At 47.5% G+C, this 23773-nt stretch overlaps 1 protein-coding gene and 2 long non-coding RNA genes across 8 annotated transcripts in view; 2 read left to right on the forward strand and 1 right to left on the reverse strand.

Annotated features, from left to right (window-relative positions):
• The window catches only part of Tgfbr3 (transforming growth factor beta receptor 3), a 175976-nt gene that overhangs the window by 66496 nt on the left and 85707 nt on the right, over nucleotides 1–23773 (forward strand). Inside the window, exon 1 of one of the 3 annotated variants that reach the window (XM_039091791.2) lies at nucleotides 21556–21709. In XM_039091791.2, coding sequence (XP_038947719.1) covers nucleotides 21689–21709 — 21 coding nt within the window. In that variant the 5' untranslated portion in view covers nucleotides 21556–21688. 3 annotated transcript variants of the gene reach the window in all.
• LOC134481695 (uncharacterized) lies at nucleotides 6–5716 on the forward strand. The gene is made up of 2 exons (XR_010057420.1): nucleotides 6–1138; nucleotides 2810–5716. It is a non-coding gene; the product is annotated as an uncharacterized LOC134481695 (long non-coding RNA).
• On the reverse strand, nucleotides 5201–20716 carry LOC120096551 (uncharacterized). Of its 4 annotated transcripts, none has more exons than XR_005493087.2 (6): nucleotides 20579–20716; nucleotides 14640–14787; nucleotides 8396–8602; nucleotides 7901–8070; nucleotides 6367–6456; nucleotides 5201–5323 (listed from the first exon to the last, which is right to left on the reverse strand). It is a non-coding gene; the product is annotated as an uncharacterized LOC120096551 (long non-coding RNA). The 4 variants fall into 4 exon arrangements; XR_005493089.2 differs by having other exon boundaries at nucleotides 5228–5356; XR_010057418.1 differs by having other exon boundaries at nucleotides 5228–5356; nucleotides 7901–8094.

Here is a 23773-nt window from a genome sequence, read left to right on the forward strand (position 1 = left end):
TGAGTGTGGGCATTGCCCTCGGAGTCTCAGACATCAGAATAAGCTTCTGTGAGTGGATCCTTCTTTCCATGTTGGATTCTGGGAATCAGAACTCATGCTGTCAGCCTTGTGTAGAGAGCACTTCTTCCTGCCCAACGAGTGGGCCCCCTCTTCCCCCCTAAGATTTAAAACTGTCTTTTCACCTTTACACATCTCCTTTCTTTCCTCTTGCCTTGCTGTGTCATAAGAACTTACTGCTTCTGAAGAACGAATCAGGGAAACTTCTAGAACAAAGGTCAGTACCCTGAGCTCCTTACTGAGCTGCAGCGTCCTGTCCAAGATGGCAGTCTTGGCGGTCATGGAGAAGTCTTTTTTTTTTTTTTTTTGGTTCTTTTTTTCGGAGCTGGGGACCGAACCCAGGGCCTTGCGCTTCCTAGGCAAGCGCTCTACCACTGAGCTAAATCCCCAAGCCCCCCGAGAAGTCTTGATGGAGAAGGTAATGGACCAAGCTCATGATTAGACTGGGCTCCACCATTGAAAATAAGTACGACGCTGCTCCAGCTCCCCTGTCACGGTCAGTTTACAGGTTAGGATGCAGGTGTGAGGACAGGAGTTTCAGAGGTAAACCACCCATTCCTCCCTGTGTCTCAGCAATGGCGTAGATGGTGCATTAGTGGTTTCCTTGTAACCGTTAAGAGGCTGGATTTCTCCCACAAAATTACTCAGAGTTGTCTTCTTTCTGTTTTCTGTGTTTGTTTTGTGGTTTTGTTTTTCTTTTTTCTCTTTCTTTTCAGTTCGTGTCAGCAATATTATCAGGGAAGGATAGTTGCTTTAAGGAAAAAGTATCTACAGTAATCCCTAATGCCGGGGGAGTTGGGAAAAAAATGACTGAAAAAAAGGGGGGGGTTTCTCTTGCTCAGAAAAGTGAATTCCCACACTCACCTGTGTATGTGGCACGGGCGTCCCCTTGCTTTTGGGGGTACACAGGGTAAGCACAAGCATGGAACCTCCACCAGGACAATCAGCTGACTTTAATCTGGTGAACGTGTGCAGCGTTGGCTCGTTTCAACGTCAGGGCATCGAACCCTTTCCCGAGCCATTGGAAATTATTGTCAGTCCTCTTGGTGGCCTGCCACTGTGGCTGCAACACATTCTTCAGGTCAGATTTCCTTATCCCCGTAATGTGTCTTTAATTCTCGACGTACGCGGGAGAGTTTGTGGTGGGAGGGAAAGGAGGAGGGGAGGAAATACAGCCCCTGCGAGGCACTGCTGACTCCAGCAATTCCTCCGCTCTGCAGTCATTCATTTTATATATGGTTCTCTCAGAGGGACCAGGGAGGAAAAGGAAAGGCCAAGCTGTTGCGGGAACACCAACAACAGAAAATTCTTAAGTCATGTTAAACACTCTTAAATCATGTGGTGCCGCCCCCGTGGTCTCTGAGAATGGGATAGGACGAGACCGGCATAGCACAAGAAAAAGACTTCAGGGAGGGGCATCTCAGAACATGGCAGCACAGGGGTGTGTGGTCACCTGGGGGCTTCTTCGGGGTGGCCCCAACACCACGCTCCTTCTGTGTCTGTGTAACCAGTGTGTGTAAGCTCTCCGGCCAGTGATTTAAAGACATCTCTGCCAGTAGGCCTCCAAGGGAAACTGCATTATTGTCTTCCTTGGAGACCTTTAGGGATTAGATGCCGTCGTTCAAGGCTGCCTGCAAGCAGGATGCTAGAATTTTGGTCTTTGGATACTCTGTCTAGCTCTCCAAAGCTGTCCTGAAGCAGACCTTGGGGTCTTTTACATGTGCACAGGAGTATTGCAGACAGCACCAGACAGAGGCAGGAGGGGTTCGTTGATTGGTAGGGTGGGTGTCTAAGTGTTAAACTCTGACCCCTCTTCATAGATGGCTGGAGACACACCCCAGTGATTGTGCTAACAGCTCTGAGATAGGTTATCCAGTCCACGAGGTAGCAGTTCCCCTCAGAAATGACAACTGAAGTATCTACCAAAAGGCCCAGTGCTGCTTAAAGCTTAGACATATCTTGAGTGGCCTACTGATGAATGCGTGTGGTATATCTATACATTGGAAAGTTGTCAGACAATTTAGAAGGCACAGTTACAGAAATATCCCACAGTGCGGGTGAAATTTAAAAGACTGTGCTAAGTAATTGGGATAGTTACACACCCGTGCGTTGTACGGTCTTGTTTAAATGAGGACTACAGAGTACGTACAGACAGGCAAAAGGTTAATCGAGCGTATGCTTAGGGCTAGATAGGAAAGAAGGAAGGAGGGGTTGACTACCCTGGGTAGTGGGGGCCTCAGGGATGGGGGATAAAAATATTCCAAAACGATGTTGTGATTCTTACACAGACCCGCAACCCCAATAAAACTGCTGAGTTATAATTTAAAAGTGATGGTACATGAACTGTATCTATTTTTTTTTTTAAGTCCTTTCTTTGACTTGGCAGTGTCTAGCTAGCTCGTAAAGTCAACTTTGGCCGATTCCACCCCCCATCTTTTTTTAGGAAGAAAACTGCTTCAAGTTTTCAACCTAAACTCCCATTCTTTTTGTTACTCTCACTGGATGGCTCCGTTTTCGTGACTACGGCATCGCGTGGGCTATGCTAACTGTAAGAGCAGACACGTTTGGGGGTATTCGTAGAAGGGCCAGAGTCAAAGACCTTGTAAAGTCTACACTAAACTCTTCCATGACGCCATTCATGAGGGAGTTGTGAAGCCAGCCCTGTTTGCCCTTAGCCTTAGGGATACCGGACCAGCACCAGAGCTGTTAGACCACCCCTGCTCTAACATTTGACCAAGCCCCTCCCTCCCAGGCGCCATAACCGAGCTCCATCTGAGGGGAAGTGTCCCACTTTCCTTGGCAGAAGAGGAGTCAAGAGTCTCTGCATACGGACACGGTCACTGGCAGCCCTGGAGGACCTGAGGAAAGGGTTCTACCGGGGCTGGGGTACCGGGCTTGCTGCAGCCTGTCGGGACGTCCTGTCCCGTGGCATTGCTCTCCCACCCCCTCGCTGCTGGCATGAGACTGGGGAAGCTACGTCTAGAATTAGGGCTGTTTTCGTCTGAGACCATACATCTCATTTGTAATCACGGGTTTCGGGAAATAGCAGCCTGGGAAGTGAGCGGGAAACTGGACAAAGTGGAGAAGGGCAGAAGAGGCCCAAGGCCCTGAGATGGTAGCTTCATTATTTATTGAATATGTGTTATCACTTCCTTTGCTCTAATTAAAAATCATTGTCATCATCATTACATCATCATCGTCGTCGTCATCATCTGTAAGTGGGGTGGGTGTGGGTGTGGGTGAGTGTGGTGGGTGTGGTGGGTGTGGGTGTGGGTGGGGGTTGGGGTGAGGGGTGAAGAGACATGTTCACAGAAGGCAAAGGATAACTGTGGGGTCTCTCCTTCCATCGTCACAAGGGCTCAGACGCTGGACTGCAAGCATTTCTGCCTGTAAGCCATCCTGCTGGCCCACATTAGCCTCTTTCATTGCTCCAGATTGTCTGCTCCCAGCTGCTCCTAGTACCTGTTGACTGGAGCAAACCCCCTGCTTGAGTCTGTTCTGTGAGTCCTGGGGTTCAGTGCCTCAGGGCACTGCCTGACTGAGAGAGGGTCACAGCACCCCACCCCATCCTCAGCTTGTTACAGAAGAGCACAGACATTGGGTGACTGTTTGCTTCCTGTCCATCATTCATTTCCCCCTGTGGTCTGTTTCCCGTGGTGGTATACCTTTCCTCTTCCCGTCTGCCTAGAGTCAGTGCCCCACTACACACACACAGGAGACACGGATGGGCACTTACAACTGTTCTGAGCTGAAGGAAAGACTGTTCTTTTGGAGGTGGGGTAGGGATAGGGGCTGAACGCCCTCGACCCCCTGTAACGCGTGTCCTGTCACATTTGGAGTCTGCGGTGCTGGGATCTGAGCCCTGGGCTCCTCCATGAATTCCTGACTCAGTCGGTGAATAGACTGTCAGCGGGCTAGCCAGTGCCTGCTGGAGGGCTGGAGCGAGGAGGTTTCGCCGCTGTGGGGAAGGGACCAGGTAACTCCACCTATCAGAGACCCCTCATAATTCGATATGTCTATTTCTCTGCACGATTGAGCCTGGCTCTGGGATCCCAGCTCCCTGGCAGTTGTACCAGGTGACTGTTACTCCCACGTGTGGCTCCAAACTGTTCTGTCTTTGTACTCGCCCCTTCCTTGGCTTTTCTTGAGGGCAAGGAAGAGTAGAGCAGGAGAAAGAGAAGGACGGGAAAACCCTGAGGTGTCCCGCTGCCCTTTTGACAGCTTCTTTATCTCCGGATAAGAGTAACGGCAGTTCTGATGGTACAGATCATGGTGGGCCACCCCATTGTCGGGCACTCACAGAGACTCAGGTGGCCCTCTGCAGCCTGAAGGGGAGGCCTGGCTGTCTCTATTTTAGTGGAAGGGCACATCTGGGCTTTGGGAGGCCATTCAACTAGTGGGTGAGTAGGGTGTCTCCCACTGAGAAGTGTCTGCCAGTGCTCTAGCTCCTTCCCTACTTTGAGATGGCCTCTCTTACTTTAAGCTCTTACTTGATCCCAGGCCAAGTGGGCTCTGTCAGTTAGCTAAGGGAGGTGGCTCTCCCAGGGAAGGTTCAGGTTTGCTCAGCTTGTCCCAGGAGGCTCCTGCTCTTGCCTTAGTATTGTAACAGTTTCAATCCCCTCAGGGCTTCACTGCAGTTGCTCTCAGTGTGGCAGGGTGTCTTCTTTCCGTGTGGTTTAGGATTAGCATAGCAAATGCCAGCAATTATAAAACCCAGGGCTCTCAACCCCTGGAGCTATTGCTGGGCTCACACAAAACGCCCCCGCCAAGGTGCTTGTTTCAGGCAACCACCCTGAGAAGCTTTCTGTGGCTTTCATAAAAGTCACTCCATGCCACTCGAGAGCTGGTTACACCTGCCTTAGCTGTGTAGGGGGAGCTGGCCAATTAAGAGCTTCCCACTCACAGTGAAGAACCTCACTTGATCTCTCATCTGCTGGGTAGCCCCACCTGCTGCCTGGGTGTCTTTTCCCTCCATATTCACACGTCTACCGGCATTTGATCTTCCCTTTTATTTCTGTGATATTAACATAGGAACAACGGCTTCCTTTTCCTCCTTTACCCCTTGAAAGTCAGCCCCAGCCACACTTAGAGAAGCAGGAAAGGGTATGCGTCTTGCCCAGACCCATCTCGAAGGAACAGGTATGCCACTTCAAGGTTGGATGTTTGGAAAACACAGGGCAGAACACCGAGGAACTAGCTGCGTTTCTTCCCTGCGGGAGGCATGCTTGTTCTGCTGTTCGTCATGGTTGTCTCCCCAATATGAGTCCTACGTATACACAGAAGGAAAAAGCCCTCAACCCTGAGGGCTATTTGCATTTGTAGTGTCTTATATGCAGCCTACATAGAGTTTTCACTAAGCAAGTGTAGAAGTCAGTGCCTCACACACAGATGAAGAAACTGATGAAAGTTTGTTCCTTTCTTTAAAAAGAAAAAGAAGGAAGGAAGGAGGGTAGGAAGGAAGGAAGGAAAGAAGGGAGGAAGGAAAGAAAACTTATTGCATGTGTCTGTTTCTGTGCTGGAGATCAAACTCGGGGACTCCTAAATGATAGACATGCTCCTTACCAGTAAACTATCTTCTCATCCTTTCTTCTTAGAAGAGTTCACAGATAGATGATAGATAGATAGATAGATAGATAGATAGATAGATAGATAGATAGATAGATAGATAGATTGGATATGGAAATAGATAGACAGACAGGTTGGATATGGAGATAGATAGATTAGATAGATAGATAGATGATAGATAGATAGGTGATAGATTGATAGATGATAGATTATAGATAGGTGATAGATAGATAGATGATAGATGGAGAGATAGATGATAGATAGATGATATATACATACATAGATAGACATACATTCTGGGGTATGTGTGTATTCCCATGTATGCCATGTTGAGTGTGTGTGTGGAGGTAAAAGGAACAGCTTGGGGCTGTCTGTTCTTTCTTTTAACCACGTGGATTCTAGGATGTAGCTCAGGTGGACAGGCTTGACTGTGAATGGCTCTGCCTGCTCAGCCAGCTTGCTGGCCTCCACACTCAGTTTCTAAACAAGCCCATCCATACACAAGCCCTGCCTGTTGTCTGATGGGAGAGGGTCAGCATGGGAATCGCTCTTGTGGAGCAGGAAGGATTGCTTCAACATTCATCATTGTATTACTAGCCTACAGCAGGGTTATTAAATTCCCTGATTTCTCTCTCCTCACTTTCACTCCCTGACCTCAAGTCCTGTGTTACAGTAGGATGATTTCCCTACCTGCCAAGTCTCTGACATGTGGGACCAGAGAGCCTAACTGGCTAAGACACTTACATCACTGGAGAAGTATCATCCCTTCTCTTGGAGACATCCAGTACAGTTTAGGTGATGGCTGCTGGGCAGTGTGATGGTGTCAGGCCAGGCCTAGGCAGAGGAACAGGATGGGAGCACAGCTAGGCAGGGATGTTGTGACATAGTACAACGGGAGCTGAGACTGCCTGCTCTAGTCCAGGGTGGTTTCTAACAAGTTGGGGCAAGATGTGTAACCTGAAACGACAGCTAACTGTCAGCTAAGAACTCTCTGAAACCAACCTTGGAGTTCTGGATGCCAAAATCAGAGGTGCTAGTCAACACCAGCCTTGGCAAACAAATCAGGACAAGGACTGAGCAGAGAAGTTACAGCATTCATACTAGTATTTGGGCTGGCTACATAGTTTAAACCCTGCCATTTACCAAAGGACTGTCCACACGTTGTAAAGTCACCTAGCAAAGTTTAGACCCCGTCCCAGCAGAATTGAGCCACATGGACTCTGCTACTTCAGTATGAGGTAGTGCTGGGCTATGTTCTGCAGTGCCTGGAAGCTGGTAGATTAGAAGAAAATCCAGACAGACAAGTCTCTTCTTAGTGGCTTGTCCCCCTCAGGATGGAGAAGAGACTATCCTTGACCCCTTTTACATCTGTCCAGCAATGGTATTTCCCAACCAGTGTGGTGTCTGATCTCCCTGGAGGCTAGGGTCACAGCCTTGATCTGTGCTGTTGCTGCTGTGCTTTTGACTCTTAAAATATCCTGGACTCATGTTAGAACATGTTTCTACACGAGTGCACGCCGCACTTGAAAATGTGGTTTGTTTTCCCTCTTAGCATTTCTAAGAGGATAAAAAGCCATAGAATAATTCACAGAGCAAATCCATCAATCAGTCTTAATGCCCAGCTGGGCCAGTTGGGCAGCTGCCCTGTGAGTGTGCCAAGTATGTGCAGATGCCCAGCATGTGTGCCCAGTGTATGTGTGCTGAGTGTGTGCAGATGCCCAGTATGTGTGCCCAGTGTGTACAAATGCCCAGTGTGTGCAGGTGCCCAGTGTGTGTGTGTGCTGAGTATGTGCAGGTGCCCAGTTTGTGCCCAGTGTGTGCACATATCCAGTGTGTACCCACCGTGTGCAGATGCCCAGTGTGTGCACGTTTGGTATCCAGTTATCCACCTTACCTGCTATCTTGACGTTTTGTTTGATAATAAAGGGAAATTTCCTTACTAACATTTTTTTTATTTGAAGACTCACATCCCATAGTGGTGTTTATCACACTACCTTCCACCCTTCCCTCAACTGTGATTTTGAAATATGTCTGTATGAATTAGACTCGCTTATTTTACCTTTTCCTACCACACTTTGAAGAGGACTTATGTGAACTTGGCCCCCTTTGCCTCTAGGCTGTTTCATTCCTCAAGCCCCCTGCTCCCCTCTCCTTTCTGAACTCCTGACTGAGTGAACATCACGACATCCTTCCACCCCACCCCCACCCCCACCCCCACCTCCACCCCACCCCCACCCCCACCCCCACCCCCATTGCTTGGTTTCTGTTCTTTGCTCACCTCTGTGAGTCAAGCAAGGTGCTGTCTGACCAACTCGTGGACTCCTGGGACTAAGGAAGGGCCAGACCACAGGGCAAAGCAGCGAGGTCCAGTGGTGATCGGTGAGTCCAGCACTTCCCCAGTGTGGGCTCCTGATGAGCAGCTTGCTCCTCTCAACCTGACTTGTATCCCTGGAAATGAAGATGATGGTGTCTCTGAAATGGAATTTATATGAATACACCATCACCGTCTTCGGACACACCAGAAGAGGGCATCGGGTCCCATTACAGATGGTTGTGAGCCACCATGTGGTTGCTGGGAATTGAACTCAGGACCTCTGGAAGAGCTGTCAGTGCTCTTAACCCCTGAGCCATCTCTCCAGCTGAAATGGAATTTAAGAGCCTTCCTAAGCTGATTTCCCAGGGCTGTTTTCCCAAGCCAGCTTCCTGGTCAGTCAAGTTTACCTCCATTTTTCTCTGCAGTGGCTCTAGGATTTCTCTGTCCCTCTCTCCTTACCATGTAGCCTCCTTAGTCAGTCTCCTGGGACAGACATCTTGAGCTTCAGGCCCTCGGCTGGGAACTCCTTCATAAATCCAACCTTCCATAAACAACGTTCTCATCATTCATCCTTTTATCATTCACGGAGCCATGGCTTGAATTATTTACCAAGGGCCTAGTGGGTAAGCACCTCTGGCTTCTTACTCAGCTCTGTGTCTGCAGCACCTGCAGGAGGTTAAAGGATAAATTTAATCCAACACGACAAATAACAGAACCTTACGGCATTAACAAAACTTTGCAGAAACACACGGAAAGAGTGGTCGCTCTAGCCGGAGATGAGAGGAGCAGCCCAAGAGAGAGTAGAGTATACAAACAGGCAGTTGGATCTATTGATTGTGATTGTGGATTTGACAGGGTCTAGCGTCACCAACAGTACGAGTCTCTGGGCATATCTGTGAGGGATGACATAGACTAGGTTAACTGAGTGGCCAGCGTCACCCAAACATGAGCGGCCCTGCCCACTCCGGGGCCTGGAGTCCTGAAATGAATGAAAGTTGAATGGGAGCTGGGTACATTCATGCCGTCAGCTGCTGCAGGGTTCCGATGCCACACCTGCCCCACCACTAAGGACAGCGCCCTCAAACCGTGAGCCACTATAAACCCTCTTCCTTAAGTTGCCTTTGCCAAGTGTTTAGTCACAGCAGGTACTAAATACAACCCTATAATCTAATTTCACGTTTTCATTATTCCTCAAAGAAAACTCACCGCTGCCCGATTTTTTTGTTCTCCCTGCTCAGCCAACAACCACCGATCTGTTTCCTTATGGCTCTTCTGGGCATCTATGTAAATGGAGTCATGTAACAGGTGATTTTTGTGGCTGGTTTCCTCCACTTAGCAGTATTTTTTGTATATATCTGTTACTTTTTATTCCTGAGTAGCATTTTGTCATATGGGCATAACATAACACAATGCGTCCATCCGTTAATCAGTCTGATGTCTGTTTTTGTAAATAAAGTTTTATTAGAACACACCCATACTCATTCGTTGATATGTTGTCTATGGCTATTTTCTCGTGATGCCGGAGTTGAATATTGTGTAACGGACCCCTGTGGCTTCTGAGGCCTTAAGTATTTATTGTTTGGCCTCTTACAGCAATAGCTTGCCAACCCTGGGATAGAAGATTGGGGTAATAGTAGGGTTGGGTTGGGGCTAAAAGTGGGAGATAAGACTGGAATGGACACATACATAGGGTTGAGGACACAGTCCCATGGACCGATGTGTGTGGTTTGTGAAACTCCAGATATCCTTGGAGATACCCGAGAACTCGAGTTTAAGGTCTCCCTATGCTTGGTGGCATGTACCTGTAGTCCCAGTCCAGTAGAGATAGGAGAGTCACTGGAGCCCCGGAGTTTAGAGCCAGGCTGGTCAACATAATTAGATACTTTGTGTTTAAAACCATAAAAAGACCGGGGCAGAGCCTGAGTCTTGCCTCAACTGCTGAATCCATTGGCCCATTCCTCCCTTCTTCTCTTTTTAATGTGATTTTTAAAGATTTATTTTTAATTGTGTGTGCATGTGTGAATACGTGTGTGTGTGTGCCCGTGTGAGTGTGCGTGTGCATGCGGGTATGTACACATGGCTTAAGGTGCCAGGTGAGGACTCTGGATCCTTTGGCACTGGCGTTTCAGGTGGTAGTGATCCGCCATGTGGGTGCAGGAACGGAACCTGAGTTATCACCAGAGCAGTGGGTGCTCCCACCCACCAAGCCATCTCTACAGCCCCTCTCACAGTCCGTACTTCAGAATTTTGCATATTAATCCCGGGCACCCAGCTCGTACGTGGGCTTCCTAAGAATGGGAACCGGGTCTTGGGCTTCTTTTGCAGCATGCCAGTTGGCCCGCACATGGCAAGAGGACGGTGTTTGCAAGTTCCACATGTGCTCTTGAAGTCACGGCATCCCACAGTGCATGCTTGCTGGTCTATGATGCGATCGGTGGACGTGAGCTGGGAACCCATGCACTCACTCTCATGTTACCCTTTTCAGATATCTTCCCCTAGTTAAACTTCATTTCATCCATCCCCCCCATTCTCTCCAAGGTCTGCGGGTGGTCATCTGCTAGTAAACTAGTTAGTCTTTCCCTCAGCCGGGTAGTTTTTTGGTCTCACTCCATGCTTCTCCCTTGGGTAATCCATTTGATCAGAGCTGGGTTTGAAGTCGGGCCATGTAGAACGATCTGTCCCCGTGGCGGTGGTAGGGACTCGCAGCCAGTTCTTAACGTGACTGGACTTAATTAATTTTGATTCCCTCCAATAGAGAGAGAGTGTGTTTTACTCTACTGTGTCTTCTTAGATAACTAATAATTTGATTTTTGTTTTTAAGTTTTGTTTTCTTGCTTGGTGACTACTTAAAATATCCCTGCCTATATAGTAATTTGTTCCTTGTTTAATGTGGCTGTTTCCTGTGTTTGCTCTGGACTCCGGTCTTCGTAGCTTGTTTTCTAAGGCAGCTCAGAAGTTGGATTTGGCAGTGTCTTCAAGATCTACCCACCAGAACCCTACAGGAAGTTGTGTGTCGGCCAGAAGAGTCTGTTTATTTAGAGCATGGTGTCCAGCAGAGGCAAGCCATTTATGAGGGTCTTAAAGACACAGGAGCCCGACTCTGTGTTTGGAAGACAGTGAGCCTGACCTCCACTGCAAGCATGTGTCCCAGCTTTTCCTTTCAGCCTAGCGGGGAGCTGCAGCCAGGCCTTGGGTTAACTCAAGTAGCCCTTCCCATTGGCCTGCTTAGCTCTGTCTGAAAGGCTTGGATACTACAGAGTCCAGCTTAAAACTGAAAGAGTAGGGCTCCCTTTTACAGAAATAAAGCTGGCGTCTGTAAGGATTCACTGCAGACGAGGATATTATCGAGCTGTGTTGAAATGCCTCTAGCCCTCATTGCCTGGGTGAGGCCCTGCCTGCTACCATCCCAGTGACACTAATGTTGGAAAGACATTATCCGTCCAAAGGTGACGGTCCTTCAGTTGACCCTGGAACAGTTCTGTCTATTGGAGGTGAAGGATGGGGATGAAGAAGGGAAGGTGAGGTCATCTTTGCAGGTAGCTTCAGCTCCCTTTGATGAGTTAGACTAGAGGAGCTGTTTGTGCATCTGAGAGCCAAGACCAAAGCCAGGATCAGGACCCCCGGATCACTGTGTAGCCCCTTCCCTGGAGCCCAAACATCTTATTGTGTACATTAATGTTCAATTTCTATTTGTTGACATGTGTGTACATACCCCAGACCCTTTGTGGGTTTCATTTGCCTAGCCCTAGGCCTGTCACAGGGTCGGTACTCAGTATCCGTGTACTGGTTTAAGTGATTGCTCTCCTAAGAGATGAACCTTTGAGTTAAGTGCAGCCCCACTCTAAGTTATGGGAGCACACACACACAGGTGCTTTGGGGAGAGGAGCAAAGAGCCAATGAGGGCTGAGAAATGAAAGGCAGAGTGGGGGAGGGGCGTCCAGTGCCTTAGATACATCCATTCCCACGGGCATTTCAATGGTTGGCAGTTTGGTTTTTTGGTGACGTCCAAGTTGAGATGTTCCTGCTTATTATGCATTTTAACAGAGCAGTGACTTTATTAAAGCCTTATGTAAGCTTAATACTTCACTAAGTCCAAGACAGTACTTTATAATTCTCTTCCCTGTTATGCCCCCTCAGCCTATTTCTGTATTTCCGTATAGCAACAGTGTTGCCTTGGGGACCCAGATGTTTCTGAAGGTGCAGTGGAGGCAGAGTAAGGGAAACAGGTTGTCCGGAGGCCTGTGCTTCTGTGTGAGGCCTTTGGGTTGACTTCTTCTTAGGTATTATTTTAATTCCCTTTTAAAATAAAAAAAAGTGTGTGTGTGTGTGTGTGTGTGTGTGTGTGTGTGTGTGTGTGTGTAGAGAGAGAGAGGTGGGGAGGGGTGTGGGTGTGAGTGTGGAGGTAAGAGAACAATTTGGGAGATGGTTCTCTACTTTTTCTGTGGGTTCTGGGCTTTGACCCCAGGTTGCTGGACTTTTGGATGAAGCCCTTCTAATCACTGAACCATCACGACAGACATAGTTACTCTTCTTGTTGCCATGACAAAATTCCGGAGTGATGCCTCTTAGGGAAAGAAGGCTAGCCCGCATGCAGGGAAGCCATGGCAGTGGGAACTGCTCCTGGCTTTTGTGTCCCGTGCCTAAGGCCGATTGCTCACATCTTGACTGACTGGGGCCCAGGGTGCAACCTTAAGACCCATCCCCTTGGGGGTGGGGGGTGGGGGGCAGGGGGTGGGGGTAGGGGGGCGGGGTGGGGGGAGACCCATCCCCTGATGCTCCATTTCCAGGGCTGCAAGTTGGCCCAGCCTCCCAAAGATTCCACAAGAGCAGCAGACCTTCGTGAACTCGTTGTGGTCAGCGTCCGGGAGAAGCCTCAAAGCCGGCCCTTTCTCATTTAGTGCATGTGTTGCTGTTTGTCTATGTTTCCTGCTTTCACAAGCTTGAAGAGTCCACTCTCCTTCCTCCAGTGGATGTTGGGCTATCGAGACTAAGCAGCAAGAGGACCATTGTGAACGACTGTTTCTCTGAAAGAGTCTTGTTCATTCTTAATGCTGTTGAAGATCTAATTCTCAGTGTTTTAACTGGGAGCTGTTCAAATTTGCCAAGCCGTAAAACCTTTCAAAGCCTGCTCCAAGCTGCATTTTATTGATTCAGTTTTCCTCCTATTTGCAGTTTAAAAAGCCCAACTCGTTTTCTTATGGGGGGGAAGCAGTGTGTGTGTTTGAGTCCAGAGCGATACACGAGCCCAGACACAGAGCGATGACTGGCCCCGAGTCTTTAGGTGCCTTGTTGGAGCAACATGCAAGGGTAACTTCGTGTCCGGTTTTGCCGTGTGTTCTGATGTATGTTTCACAAACACGTTTCCTGGCTTGGTACCACTGACTGTGCATATGGCCTACATGTGTTTCCTATTTTTTATGACTCATACTTACGGTACTCGTAAAGATTTCTTCTTTATCTTGGCTCTGAGTAATGAGCCAGCTTGTACATTTCCAGCAGAGATGAGGGTTTTGCATGTAATCCTGAGAGAGGCCCGGGGTAGGCACAGTGCAAGGGCCTGGTGCAGCTGTCTCTAGGGCTGTGTGGCGCTATTCCCTGCACCACTCAGAAACTCTGAATTCTGTTAGTTTGCCGTACCTTTGTTTTCCAGATCCCCCCCCCCCCCCCCCCCGTTTCGGTCAGTTTTCTGCTAATGTGTGCGGCCACCCCAGGGCTGGACAAGAGAAGCCAGTGCTCTCTTCCTGTTGCTGGCTGGTCACTGTGGTAAAGGGGTCAGTGGAAGGAAGAAATGGAAGTAATTAACTAAAATGGCATTTATAACTTGTGGTCACAGACACGGGGGGGGGGGGGGATGGTCTTCTGGGCTTTGGAGAAATGTTCAGACCTGAGACATAACTAGCTTTAGTCTGTTCAAAAGGATCTAGGATAAGATGACGATTGACGGCAGGATAACAGATTCCTCATCCCTGCCCCCACCCATTTGTCTCTCTGTCTCTGTCTTTCTCTCTCCATTTGTCTCTCTGTCTCTCTGTGTCTGTCTCTGTCTCTCTCCTCTGTCTCTCTGTCTCTGTTTCTCTCTGTCTCTCTCCATTTGACTCTGTTTCTCTTCTCTGTCTGTCTCTGTCTCTCGCCTCTGTCTCTCTGTCTCTGTTTCTGTCTCTTTCTCTCTCCGTTTGTCTCTCTTTCGTCTCTCTTCTCTGTTGGTCTCTGTCTCTCCCCTTCTCTTTGTCTCTGTCTCTCTGCCTGTATCTGTCTCTCTCCTCCATCTCTCTGTCTCTGTCTCATTGCTATATCTCTCTGTATCTCAGTCTCTCTCCTTTCTCTGTCTCTGTCTCCCTGTGTGTCGCTGTCTCTGTGTATGTGTGTATATACCTGTGCATGTGCACCTGCACCTCTGCATGTATGTTACTGTAATTTAACATAATAGAGCTTTACCCATGGCACCAATGGTTCCTTCTACTTGGCCAGTGCCAAGGAAGTCCTCTCAGATGGGTTCCTGACAGATACTTAATACTTTTCTAGCAAGTACGTGAGTTGCTGTGTATTGTGATTGGCATGCCAGGATTACAGAATTAAGAGAATTTACAGGAGACCAAATTCCCATGCAGAAGAGAAAAATGTCTTGTTAACTCTATTCACGCTGTGGATTTATCTGTTTCTAACAGTGGTACACCTCCAGAGACATGCCTGTGTTCCAACTCACCAAACATGTGAATGTCACTTTACACAGAGAGTCTGCAGGTGGGATGAAGACCCTTTCAATGAGGAGATCATCTGGGAGGCCCAAGTGCTCTCACCGGTTTCCTTGTGAGATTCCATGAAATAGCCAGAAGGGGAGAAGCCAGTATGACCTAGGAGACAGGGATTAGAGGGATGGGGTCACAAACTAAAGATGGCAGCCTCACTGAGGAACTAGAAGACACACCAGAAACTCTGAGAGCCCATGGAGGGGCATCTCTAGAGATACCTTGGCTTTGGCCCACCATGCTGGGGGAACTCCGTCCTTAAACACAGCGAGAGAATAAATTTATGTCATTACGTTTTTGGATAGTTGGCATGGCAGCCACATGAACTGTATATTTTATTTTATCTAGTTTGGAGAATTATTCGAAGCCACTCATGACAACTCCACCCCCTGGCATTGTCACTCATTCACAATACCGGTGAATTCCAGGTTTTCTCAAATGTCATATCTTGTCTCATTTCTTCTACCATGGGGATCTATTCTGAATCTGCCTGCCTCCGGCCTCTTTCTACCGGTGGTTTGAACCGCCATGTTTATATTTGAGATGTAGCCATTTCTGACCCAGTCTTTTGAGTGCTCCAGGTCTGGGATATAGTGTTCACATTGGAAACTAAGTTTCTTGCTTTGGTCCGAGTTATTTCTCTCTGCCTCGTTTCCTGGGATAATGATACAATCTGCTTCATGGGGTCGCTATCACAAGGAAGTTATTAAAAGAGGACAGAACAGTAGCTGGAACCAACCCATCACTCAATAAATGCCACTCACTATCTTTACGAGCTAATAAGATCTATTCTCTGAGCAACAGCCAACATGATTCTTTAAAAGCTTAGACCCTATCACAGGGTCTTTTGAAGCTGGTTCCTCATTAGTTCTAGAGTGACACCTGCTTAGGATTACACTTGCAGGGAGGGGCATCTTCCTGGCACAGAGGCCTTTGCTCCTCACTCATTTACAATACCAGCTTCTCCAACTCTCCACACTGGACTCCCACTATAGTATCCAACCCCCTTTTATCTCTAAAATAATTCAGATCAGCTGGGGCTAGTCTTTAAACTCGCCTGTTTTCTCTCTTCAAGTAGAATACCCAAGATGATAGACATTTTTTTTTGTCTGCTGATATTTCCAGCAACTAAAGTAATGCCTACCTAGCACACAGTGAGTACCCAAATATTTATGAAATAAATGTTCTGAATGAACAGATACAATGTTGATATACGGTTTAGCCTTAGGAAGTACGTTGAACCTAGAGATTAAAATTTACTTATCAAATATTTGTTTGGTTAGCTTTTGAGACAGTGTCTTACTGTATAACTCCAGGCTAGCCCCAAACATTCCATCTGCTAGACTCATCGTCCTGAGTCCTGGGATTACAGGCATGGTCTGTAATCCATGTAATGCATATTCATAATTTGTATCTGGAAAATTCTCATTAATTATATATATTTTTGGAAAATCTGGTTACTGACATCTGACTTTTATAGAGGTATAAAACAATGCTTCTTTAAAAATTATTAAAAAAATTATTACACTCGGGGTTGGGGATTTAGCTCAGTGGTAGAGCGCTTGCCTAGCAAGCGCAAGGCCCTGGGTTCGGTCCCCAGCTCCGAAAAAAAAAATTATTACACTCATTTTGTATGTGTGTGGGTGCCACCATCTCAGCACAGCAGAGGATAACTTGTAGGAGACCCCAGGATCAAACTCAGTTTGACAGCTTGGTGGCAAGCACCTTTATCTGATGTACTATCTCATTGGCTCCAGTAGTTCTAAGACAAGGCTTCAAGGTATGAACCTGTGGTGTTAGCTTATGGTAGTCACAGAGCCTGCCTACAGTGGTCTTTCGTTTGCTGTGCTGGTGTTAGGACCCAGCCTGGGTTCATGTGTGTGTCAGGTAGCTACATGAGCCCAGTTCCCCCACTTCTTGTTTCAATTTTGGTTATGTGCCTAGAGTCACATGAAGCTGGTTCCTTTCTGCCTATAGGAAGAGACTGGTGAGGTTACACTCCTAAGGTTTCCTTCAGTGCTACCGTTTTCTAATTCTATACTGGAAATTAAGATTATATTTTTAATGGAACTAGCCCAGGCCTCCAATATGAAAAATAGAATAATTTGCATCTAGTGAGAAACACCAGGAGAGCTTGAGGATCCAAAGTGTTTCTAGAATTGGTAAACTAGAAAAATAGTCTTGAAACCTCACAGAAGGTCAGAGACACTTCATGGCTGACTGATGACTTACCTAAAACAGAAGACTTAGATGGCACAGGTTTACAAACCAGGCATGTTTCCTTTCAACACTTGGAAAAACATTCTGAGTTCAATGCTTAGGTCTTCCTCACTGGTGAGCATTTGATGGCTCTCCAAAGCACCCTACCCTACTGCTCCATTAGGACAGAATGCCCTCACAGCGCTCGCTCCCCTCTCTCTCTCTCTCTCTCTCTCTCTCTCTCTCTCTCTCTCTCTCTCTCTCTCCCCCTTTCTTTTGTTTATCAAGATTTGGAAGGTTAGAGGAGCTAATCGTTTCAGTTTGCTGAGCAGAAGTCCCTCTCTGCAGAAATTAGAAGCAGGCGTTTGGACAGTGATCCATGCACGAAGCCTTCATGCACTGTTCGCAGAGCATTATGGGGGTGATGAGGGAAGCAGGCTCAGAGCTCAGGATTCACTACTCATACTAGAGAAAAGGGGGTGGGGAGGGAGGAAGGAGAACAGAGGGGGAGAGAGAGGTGAGGGGTGGGAGAGAGATAGCAATATGGGATCAGAGTGGACAGAGGCGGAGTAACGTAACATTGCCTTAAACACACACGACAGAAACAACGTAACCACATCCTTAATCAGCTCCAGCTGGTCCGAGGTAAACAATCACTAAAGTCACTGAGCCTTGGAAGGGCCCGAGCTGCAGTAATTGGAGCCAGGTGTGTTAGTTAACCTGGCACTGCTTTTTGGAGGTGAGAATTTGGAGAAGTTTGAAATTGGGATGTGGTTTGGCTAAGGGCTGGAGTCAGAATTTTCCAAGACCAGAGGAGAGACTAGTAAACAAAACAGAGCTGTGTTGGAGATGAAATGTGTTGAGGACAGCAAGTACCTCTTCAGTCCCACAGCTTGTGCCTGCTGGTCGTGTTGGCACGTGTGTTGAGAGATGAGGCCTCCAGCTGTACTGCAGGTCACTAAGGCCAGCTGAGTTAATGTCGCTAACACTGGGCAGGATAATTTAGGATCTAGGGGTGGGGGGTATTGTTAAGCCTTTGAACATAAACACTTGTCCCTAAGCCTCCTGTTTGCAGATCTGGAGCAAGCTGTGGCTGTTCCTCACCAGGTGAACCGAGCCATGGTGACGCAGTTCTTTGCTTTAGTTACAGTTTCCTATGTTCCCGCTCTCCAGAAGGGGTACCCCAGCGCTCAGCAAAGGGCACAGGTGACTGAGTTTCTGCTCGGAACTTTTAAACGGATGAGGCACTGGCAGTGGGGAACTGCTGGATAAAGGCAGTATAAGGCAGTCTTTTCAAAACCTTTCTTGGTTAGATTCGGAATTTCTGAAAACTGCAGTGTTACTGTGGAGCGAGACCCAGACCCGTCCAGGTTAACAGGGGTTGGTTAAAGAGCAAAGCAAGCCAGCCAAGAAGGAATCAATACACATGCCCTGCCCGTGCTCTATCTCCTGAATCTCCAATAAGCTCCAAACCCCAGAGGGGAAGGGAAGGCCCTCAAATAGCAGAAACCATTCCTTCTCTATTAGGAAGCAAAGTGGTCCGGCTGTCATCAGACCTGTAGAAGGGAGGTCATGGATCAGAACCATGGGCGAACGTTAGGAACTATAAAAACATGGCGCTTGGGCTGGAGAGATGGCTCAGCGGTTAAGAGCTCCAACTGCTCTTCCAGAGGTCCTGAGTTCAAATCCCAGCAACCACTTGGTGGCTCACAACCATCTATAATGGGATCCGATGCCCTCTTCTGGTGTGTCTGAAGGCAGCTACAGTGCACTCACATATAATAAATAAATAAATCTTCTTTAAAAAAAAAAAAAAAAAAACATGGCGCTTCTCAGCACAGCCTGTTGTACAGGCACGGAAATAGAGACTACCCAGGGTCACTGGAATTCCGTGTCTCCAAAAATGTACTTTCTGTGCCAGGTAAACAGCTGTGGCTTGATAGGTGTAGATGGTCCTTCAACTGTTAACCCATTATTTGCTGAGCACCTGCTGCCTGCCAGACGTAGACCTAGGCTCTGACAATCCTGATGCCCGTGCCTTAAGGACTTTGCCAAACATAGCAGACACACAGTGGGCCAGCCTGTTCCCTCTTGCTTCCTGGTCCTCTTAGGTAGAGCATCTTTGCTTTTGTTTGTTTGTTTTTATTTTTTTTTTTAATGTGGATTTCAGTGTGGCTCCCGATTTTGTTTGTTGATTTAATGATACTGGAAATAAATCCTGTGCTGCTGTGAGACAGCCATCTGGTAGAAATGGTTTGGCTGTCATCTATCCATGAAGAGGTTAAGAGGCTTACGTTGGGGACTGTTACCGTGGCCCACGTTCTATCTGTGCAGTTCTCTTTACTGGGTTATTTGAGCCAAAATATTACTAAATAGCTTGGAAGCCGGGAAGAGACCAGGGAGTTGAATTTGGAAAGGAACATTGGAAAATGTTCCAATAAATCAGTGTATTTTCATCTCCCTCTAGATTCAGCAGTGCTGGGCTCTGCTGGCACATCCAGGTGAGCTAGGAGTGAAAACACTGTGACTCTGTCTTGAGTTCTTGACTCATTTGAACACACCGGTTACTTTGATTATCAGAGGTGCCCAGGGATTCACTTTAGAGGGGAACCTTTAGACCGGCTATCAGTTTTCTCTTCCCTTTGATTTTATAAAAATGTATATGAAACAATGCCCTGGTGTCAGGTTAAGGCTTAGCCCCACATGGTGAACGATCCACCTGCTGTGATTGTAGACTAGTTCATGTAACCACTCTAAGCCTGTGTTTCCCCATTAAAGTGCTAAAATGGAGACAAAGTAACAAGTGCTGTCTTTTTTCCTCTCTGTTTCTCCCTCTCGGCCATTCATCCATCTTGGTTTTTATGAGACAAGGTTCAACAGTGTAGCTCAGGCTGGCCTTGAACTCATGACCCAGCCTAGTGCTGGGATTCCAGGTGTTTGCCTCGACATCTAGCTGGCTGTTTTTCATGTTTCTTAGTCTCTGTTGGCTAAGAGCTGGTTCTGAGTTGTGAAGACACAGTCCCTGTTTCACAGCAGCAGCGGTGTGGCTGTGTAAGAGAGGAGACAGTTCACTGGCTGGCTAAGTGGAAGCCAGGTGACAAATGGATAATGGGGTTCCCATCTGAGCCAGGAGACATGGACACCCAGCAACTTTTTGGGTTTGTTTTCTCAACACCCAGACTGGAATATTGCGCAGTCTTCCCTCTCGGAGAGGAAGATTTTAATGCACATTTCTTTCTGGATTTCATTTTTTTTCTATTATATTTTTACCACTGTTCTCGCAGTGACCAAGGTCACTCATGGGTTCTGATGTCACTCTCTTTATTCTTTGCACCAGGAAGACGTAAACAGTGCGAGAAACAGGGAGCTTCTCAACTTACAAATACTGCTGACAGCGCCCCAAACTAGGAGTTGTTTCCCCCCTCTTAAGACAGATTTATGATTTATGCCATCAAAATTATACCTTTAGATCCTGGCACCACAAATGTGCCATTTTCGCTTACTCTTGACTTTTAAAAACCATATTTTGATATATTAGACACTGTATATTTCGATATAAACTAGAAAAACAATTATCAATCTTCCAGAATTCCAGTCTCAGCCGTGTGCCCCTCTTGTCCAAAAGCATCTCTAAAAGGAGTTAGCAAGACCAAAATAACTGAGCTCGTCCTAAGGCTGCCCTATCGGCAAGCACTACCTGCTTTGGGGGGACACCACAAAGGGCGGTTACTCTCGGGAGATGCTGCAGTTCACCGTTTGTTTTGCTTCTGCCCAGCACAAGAGGCTGAAGGACACTGTTCCAGAGTGAGGTAAGGGAAAGAAAGAGGAAAGAAACCGTGGAGCAGAGAACAAGATAAACTCATGTGTGGATCTTTTCAGTTGTTGAAGGGAGACAGACCGCCTTTGCTCTCCTGATAACTTTGACAAGTCCAAGTTTTTAAAATCAGCTGTCCCTTATACACTTGTGCAAACAAATTAGTGTGGCCTAGCATTTGTGACTGTGATGGCTTAGTCACACCGACAGGATCCATGCGTTGAAGAGTTGCTGCTTGGACGTTGCAGGTGGCCGCAGACCCGGCTTGCGGTGCGGGATCGGCCGTAGCCTGGAGGTGGAAGGCAGGTGTTCAGTCTTGGAGGGTAAGATCCTTACCCACCGAGTTATCTTGCTGGCTCAGGAAGTTTTGTTTTGTTTTGTTTTCTTAAATCTGTAAGAATTAGTCTGTTTAAGGTCAGCTTGGGATAAAGTCCATCTATCGTTTTATCAAAGAAATCCCTCAGCCTTATTCTTTAACCCAGGTTGGGACCAGCAGCTGTTGCCTGGGTAACTTGATCTAATGACACTCCTCTTCCCCCTCGCTTGCTCTTAGACCAGATTTGAAGTGGTTGTTTTGGAAAATGTGCTGTGAGTTCCTGTGTAGACCTTCAGACTGGGGCAGGAGGTTCTGCCTGGCAAATCCTTGGGCTCTGATAGGCATCTTTCGTAGCAGAACTTTGATGCTTGACCCTGGGAGGCCTTGGAATCAGCACAACATGGAGCTTGGGGCACAGCACTGACTTTGCTCATCTTTCAATTCTGCTGCCCTGGCCCTTTCCAGTGTCCAGATTGCTTTACCAGAGCTACGGGCTGAAGCCCATAGACTTCTGGTTGCTATGGTGATTTGTAGCCTTCCATGGAACTTCCGTCTCCAGGGAAACTGAAGACCTTGCAGCTGCCCCAACCTTTCTGGTGTCATACCTGAGGCAGAGGTCTTCACCAAGCTGGTAGCAAGCCCATCAGTGGTCCGTTTGTGTCAACAAATACTTGGAAATGAGGCCCCTCACCCTCGAGGTGCAGTATTTCAGAACAAGCAGCTCCCAGTTGCCGTTCCCCATCCCATGGCGTTTCTGAAGCATCTCCAAGGCACCGTCGAGTGAGTCCTGGAGATACTGGCATTGAGAGCTGGGAGAAGGCAGAGGAGGTTGATGGAGTTACGAGAGAGAGAGAGAGAGAGAGAGAGAGAGAGAGAGAGAGAGAGAGAGAGAGGAGCTTGCTGGGGTTTTAGTGTGGCCATCGAGAGGAAGCTGGCTTAGGAGAGGATGTGTGAGAAGTGAATTCGGAGGACACTTAAGGCAAGCTCAGCTTCTTCCCATAGGAACCAAAGGAACAGGGAGCAAATGCTGGTGGTTGTAGCAGGGGAGATAAAAGACTAGAGCACTTACCTCAGGCCTCTCGGTATTCTGAGTGATTGGCACAGATCACATCTTTAATCCTCTTGACACCTGATGCGACAGGTTCAGGGATCGCCTCCAAGTTAAAACTGAAGAGACAGACTCTTAAGGGAACTTGCTGTGTAGACCAGACTGGCCTTGAACTTGGAGATCTATCTGCCTCGGCCTCCCACGTGCTGGGTTTAAAGGTGTGCACCACCAGCAGCAGCTTTGCTTCCACGTCTAATAACTTCCCACTAACTACAGAAGGCTCTAGTTACACCAGGAGTAAATACCAAAACTATTCGCCTCGTCAGCCTGGGGCAGAGAGGTAGAGGACGGGCCCCTGTGGCCCCCACTGATGGCTGGCGTCTCTGAGTCCTCTCATTAGCCCCTCATTTATTACACCGGTAAGATCCCTAACCAGTAGTCATGACTATCTGGTGGGTTTGCCTGTTTTTAAAGAGTGGCGTAGAAAAATCATGTGGCTAACGGAACTGAGTCTTACCCACTGTGTACACCGTTACTCACTGTGCACACAGATAGGCATGCTCTGTAAGGGGTACAGGAGTATTCAAAAGTCAGTCTACTAGATCCCGAGGGGTACACTGAGTACTGAACTGCATAACTCCATCCCTCAGTTAAAACATTTTGTGTCCCACCCCCCCAATGAGGACTCCATTTGGCCATCCATACTTTCTTCCTGGGGTAGCCAGAGCCTTCTGTAGTTAGTGGGAAGTTACCGGAAGAGGAAATCAAGCCGGGCAGTGGTGACTCACACCTTCAATCTCAGCACTCGGTAGGCAGAGGTAGGCAGAGGTAGGCAGAGCTCTGTAAACTCAAGGCCAACCTGGTCTACACAGCAAGTTCCAAGACAGCCAAGGCTACACAGAGAAACCCTGTCTGGAAAAACAAACAAACAAATAATTACAACAACAAGCCCAAAACCAAACAAACAAAAAGGAGGACATAACAATCATGCACGTTTGCGACCTGTTAACTCTGGGTAGAAAACTTTTTGGCTAAAGGCTTTGGGGACTGATGGCTCCATTGTGTGGGTAGTAATCCGATTCTGTTGGGTTCCTGACTCTGATCTGAGGGTGCCGTAGAATACCGTTCATCTGTGATGGTCTGGAAAGTGTAACTTTTGTCTTTGAGGTTAAAAAAATGTCCCTTATACCTTAAATTAACATAGAATTATACTTCAATCAAATAATATTTTGTTATCACAGCATTTTCTTGTAATTAGTCTATTTTAAAATTAAGTGAGGTTAGGGGCTAGACTTTGCTGTCATTCCAGAGGACCAGAATTCTGTTCCCAGCACCCACATCAGGCAGCTTGTGACCACCTGTAACCGCAGCTCTTCTGGAACCAAAGCCCTTTTCTGACCTCTGAAGGCACCATTGCATGCATGCGTACACACACTCACACACACACTCAAACACACACACACACTCATAGCCCCACACAGAGATACATACACAAATAAACACACACTTTTTAAAACTGGGAGAGATCTAACAATACTTTATAAACAATATATGGCTCTTGTAAAGCTAATTTAACTTCTGCATCTTAGTTCTCTTGGATCCCCTTGTCCCTAGACAAGGACAGTATGATTTGGGCCTACCTAGGCAGCTTTCCAAACGCTTGTGAAATAATTTTCCTTTTAAGTTACTATCAGTTTATTCTGACAGACTCGCT

Source organism: Rattus norvegicus, chromosome 14, assembly GCF_036323735.1.
Source record: "Rattus norvegicus strain BN/NHsdMcwi chromosome 14, GRCr8, whole genome shotgun sequence".
NCBI lineage: Eukaryota > Metazoa > Chordata > Mammalia > Rodentia > Muridae > Rattus > Rattus norvegicus.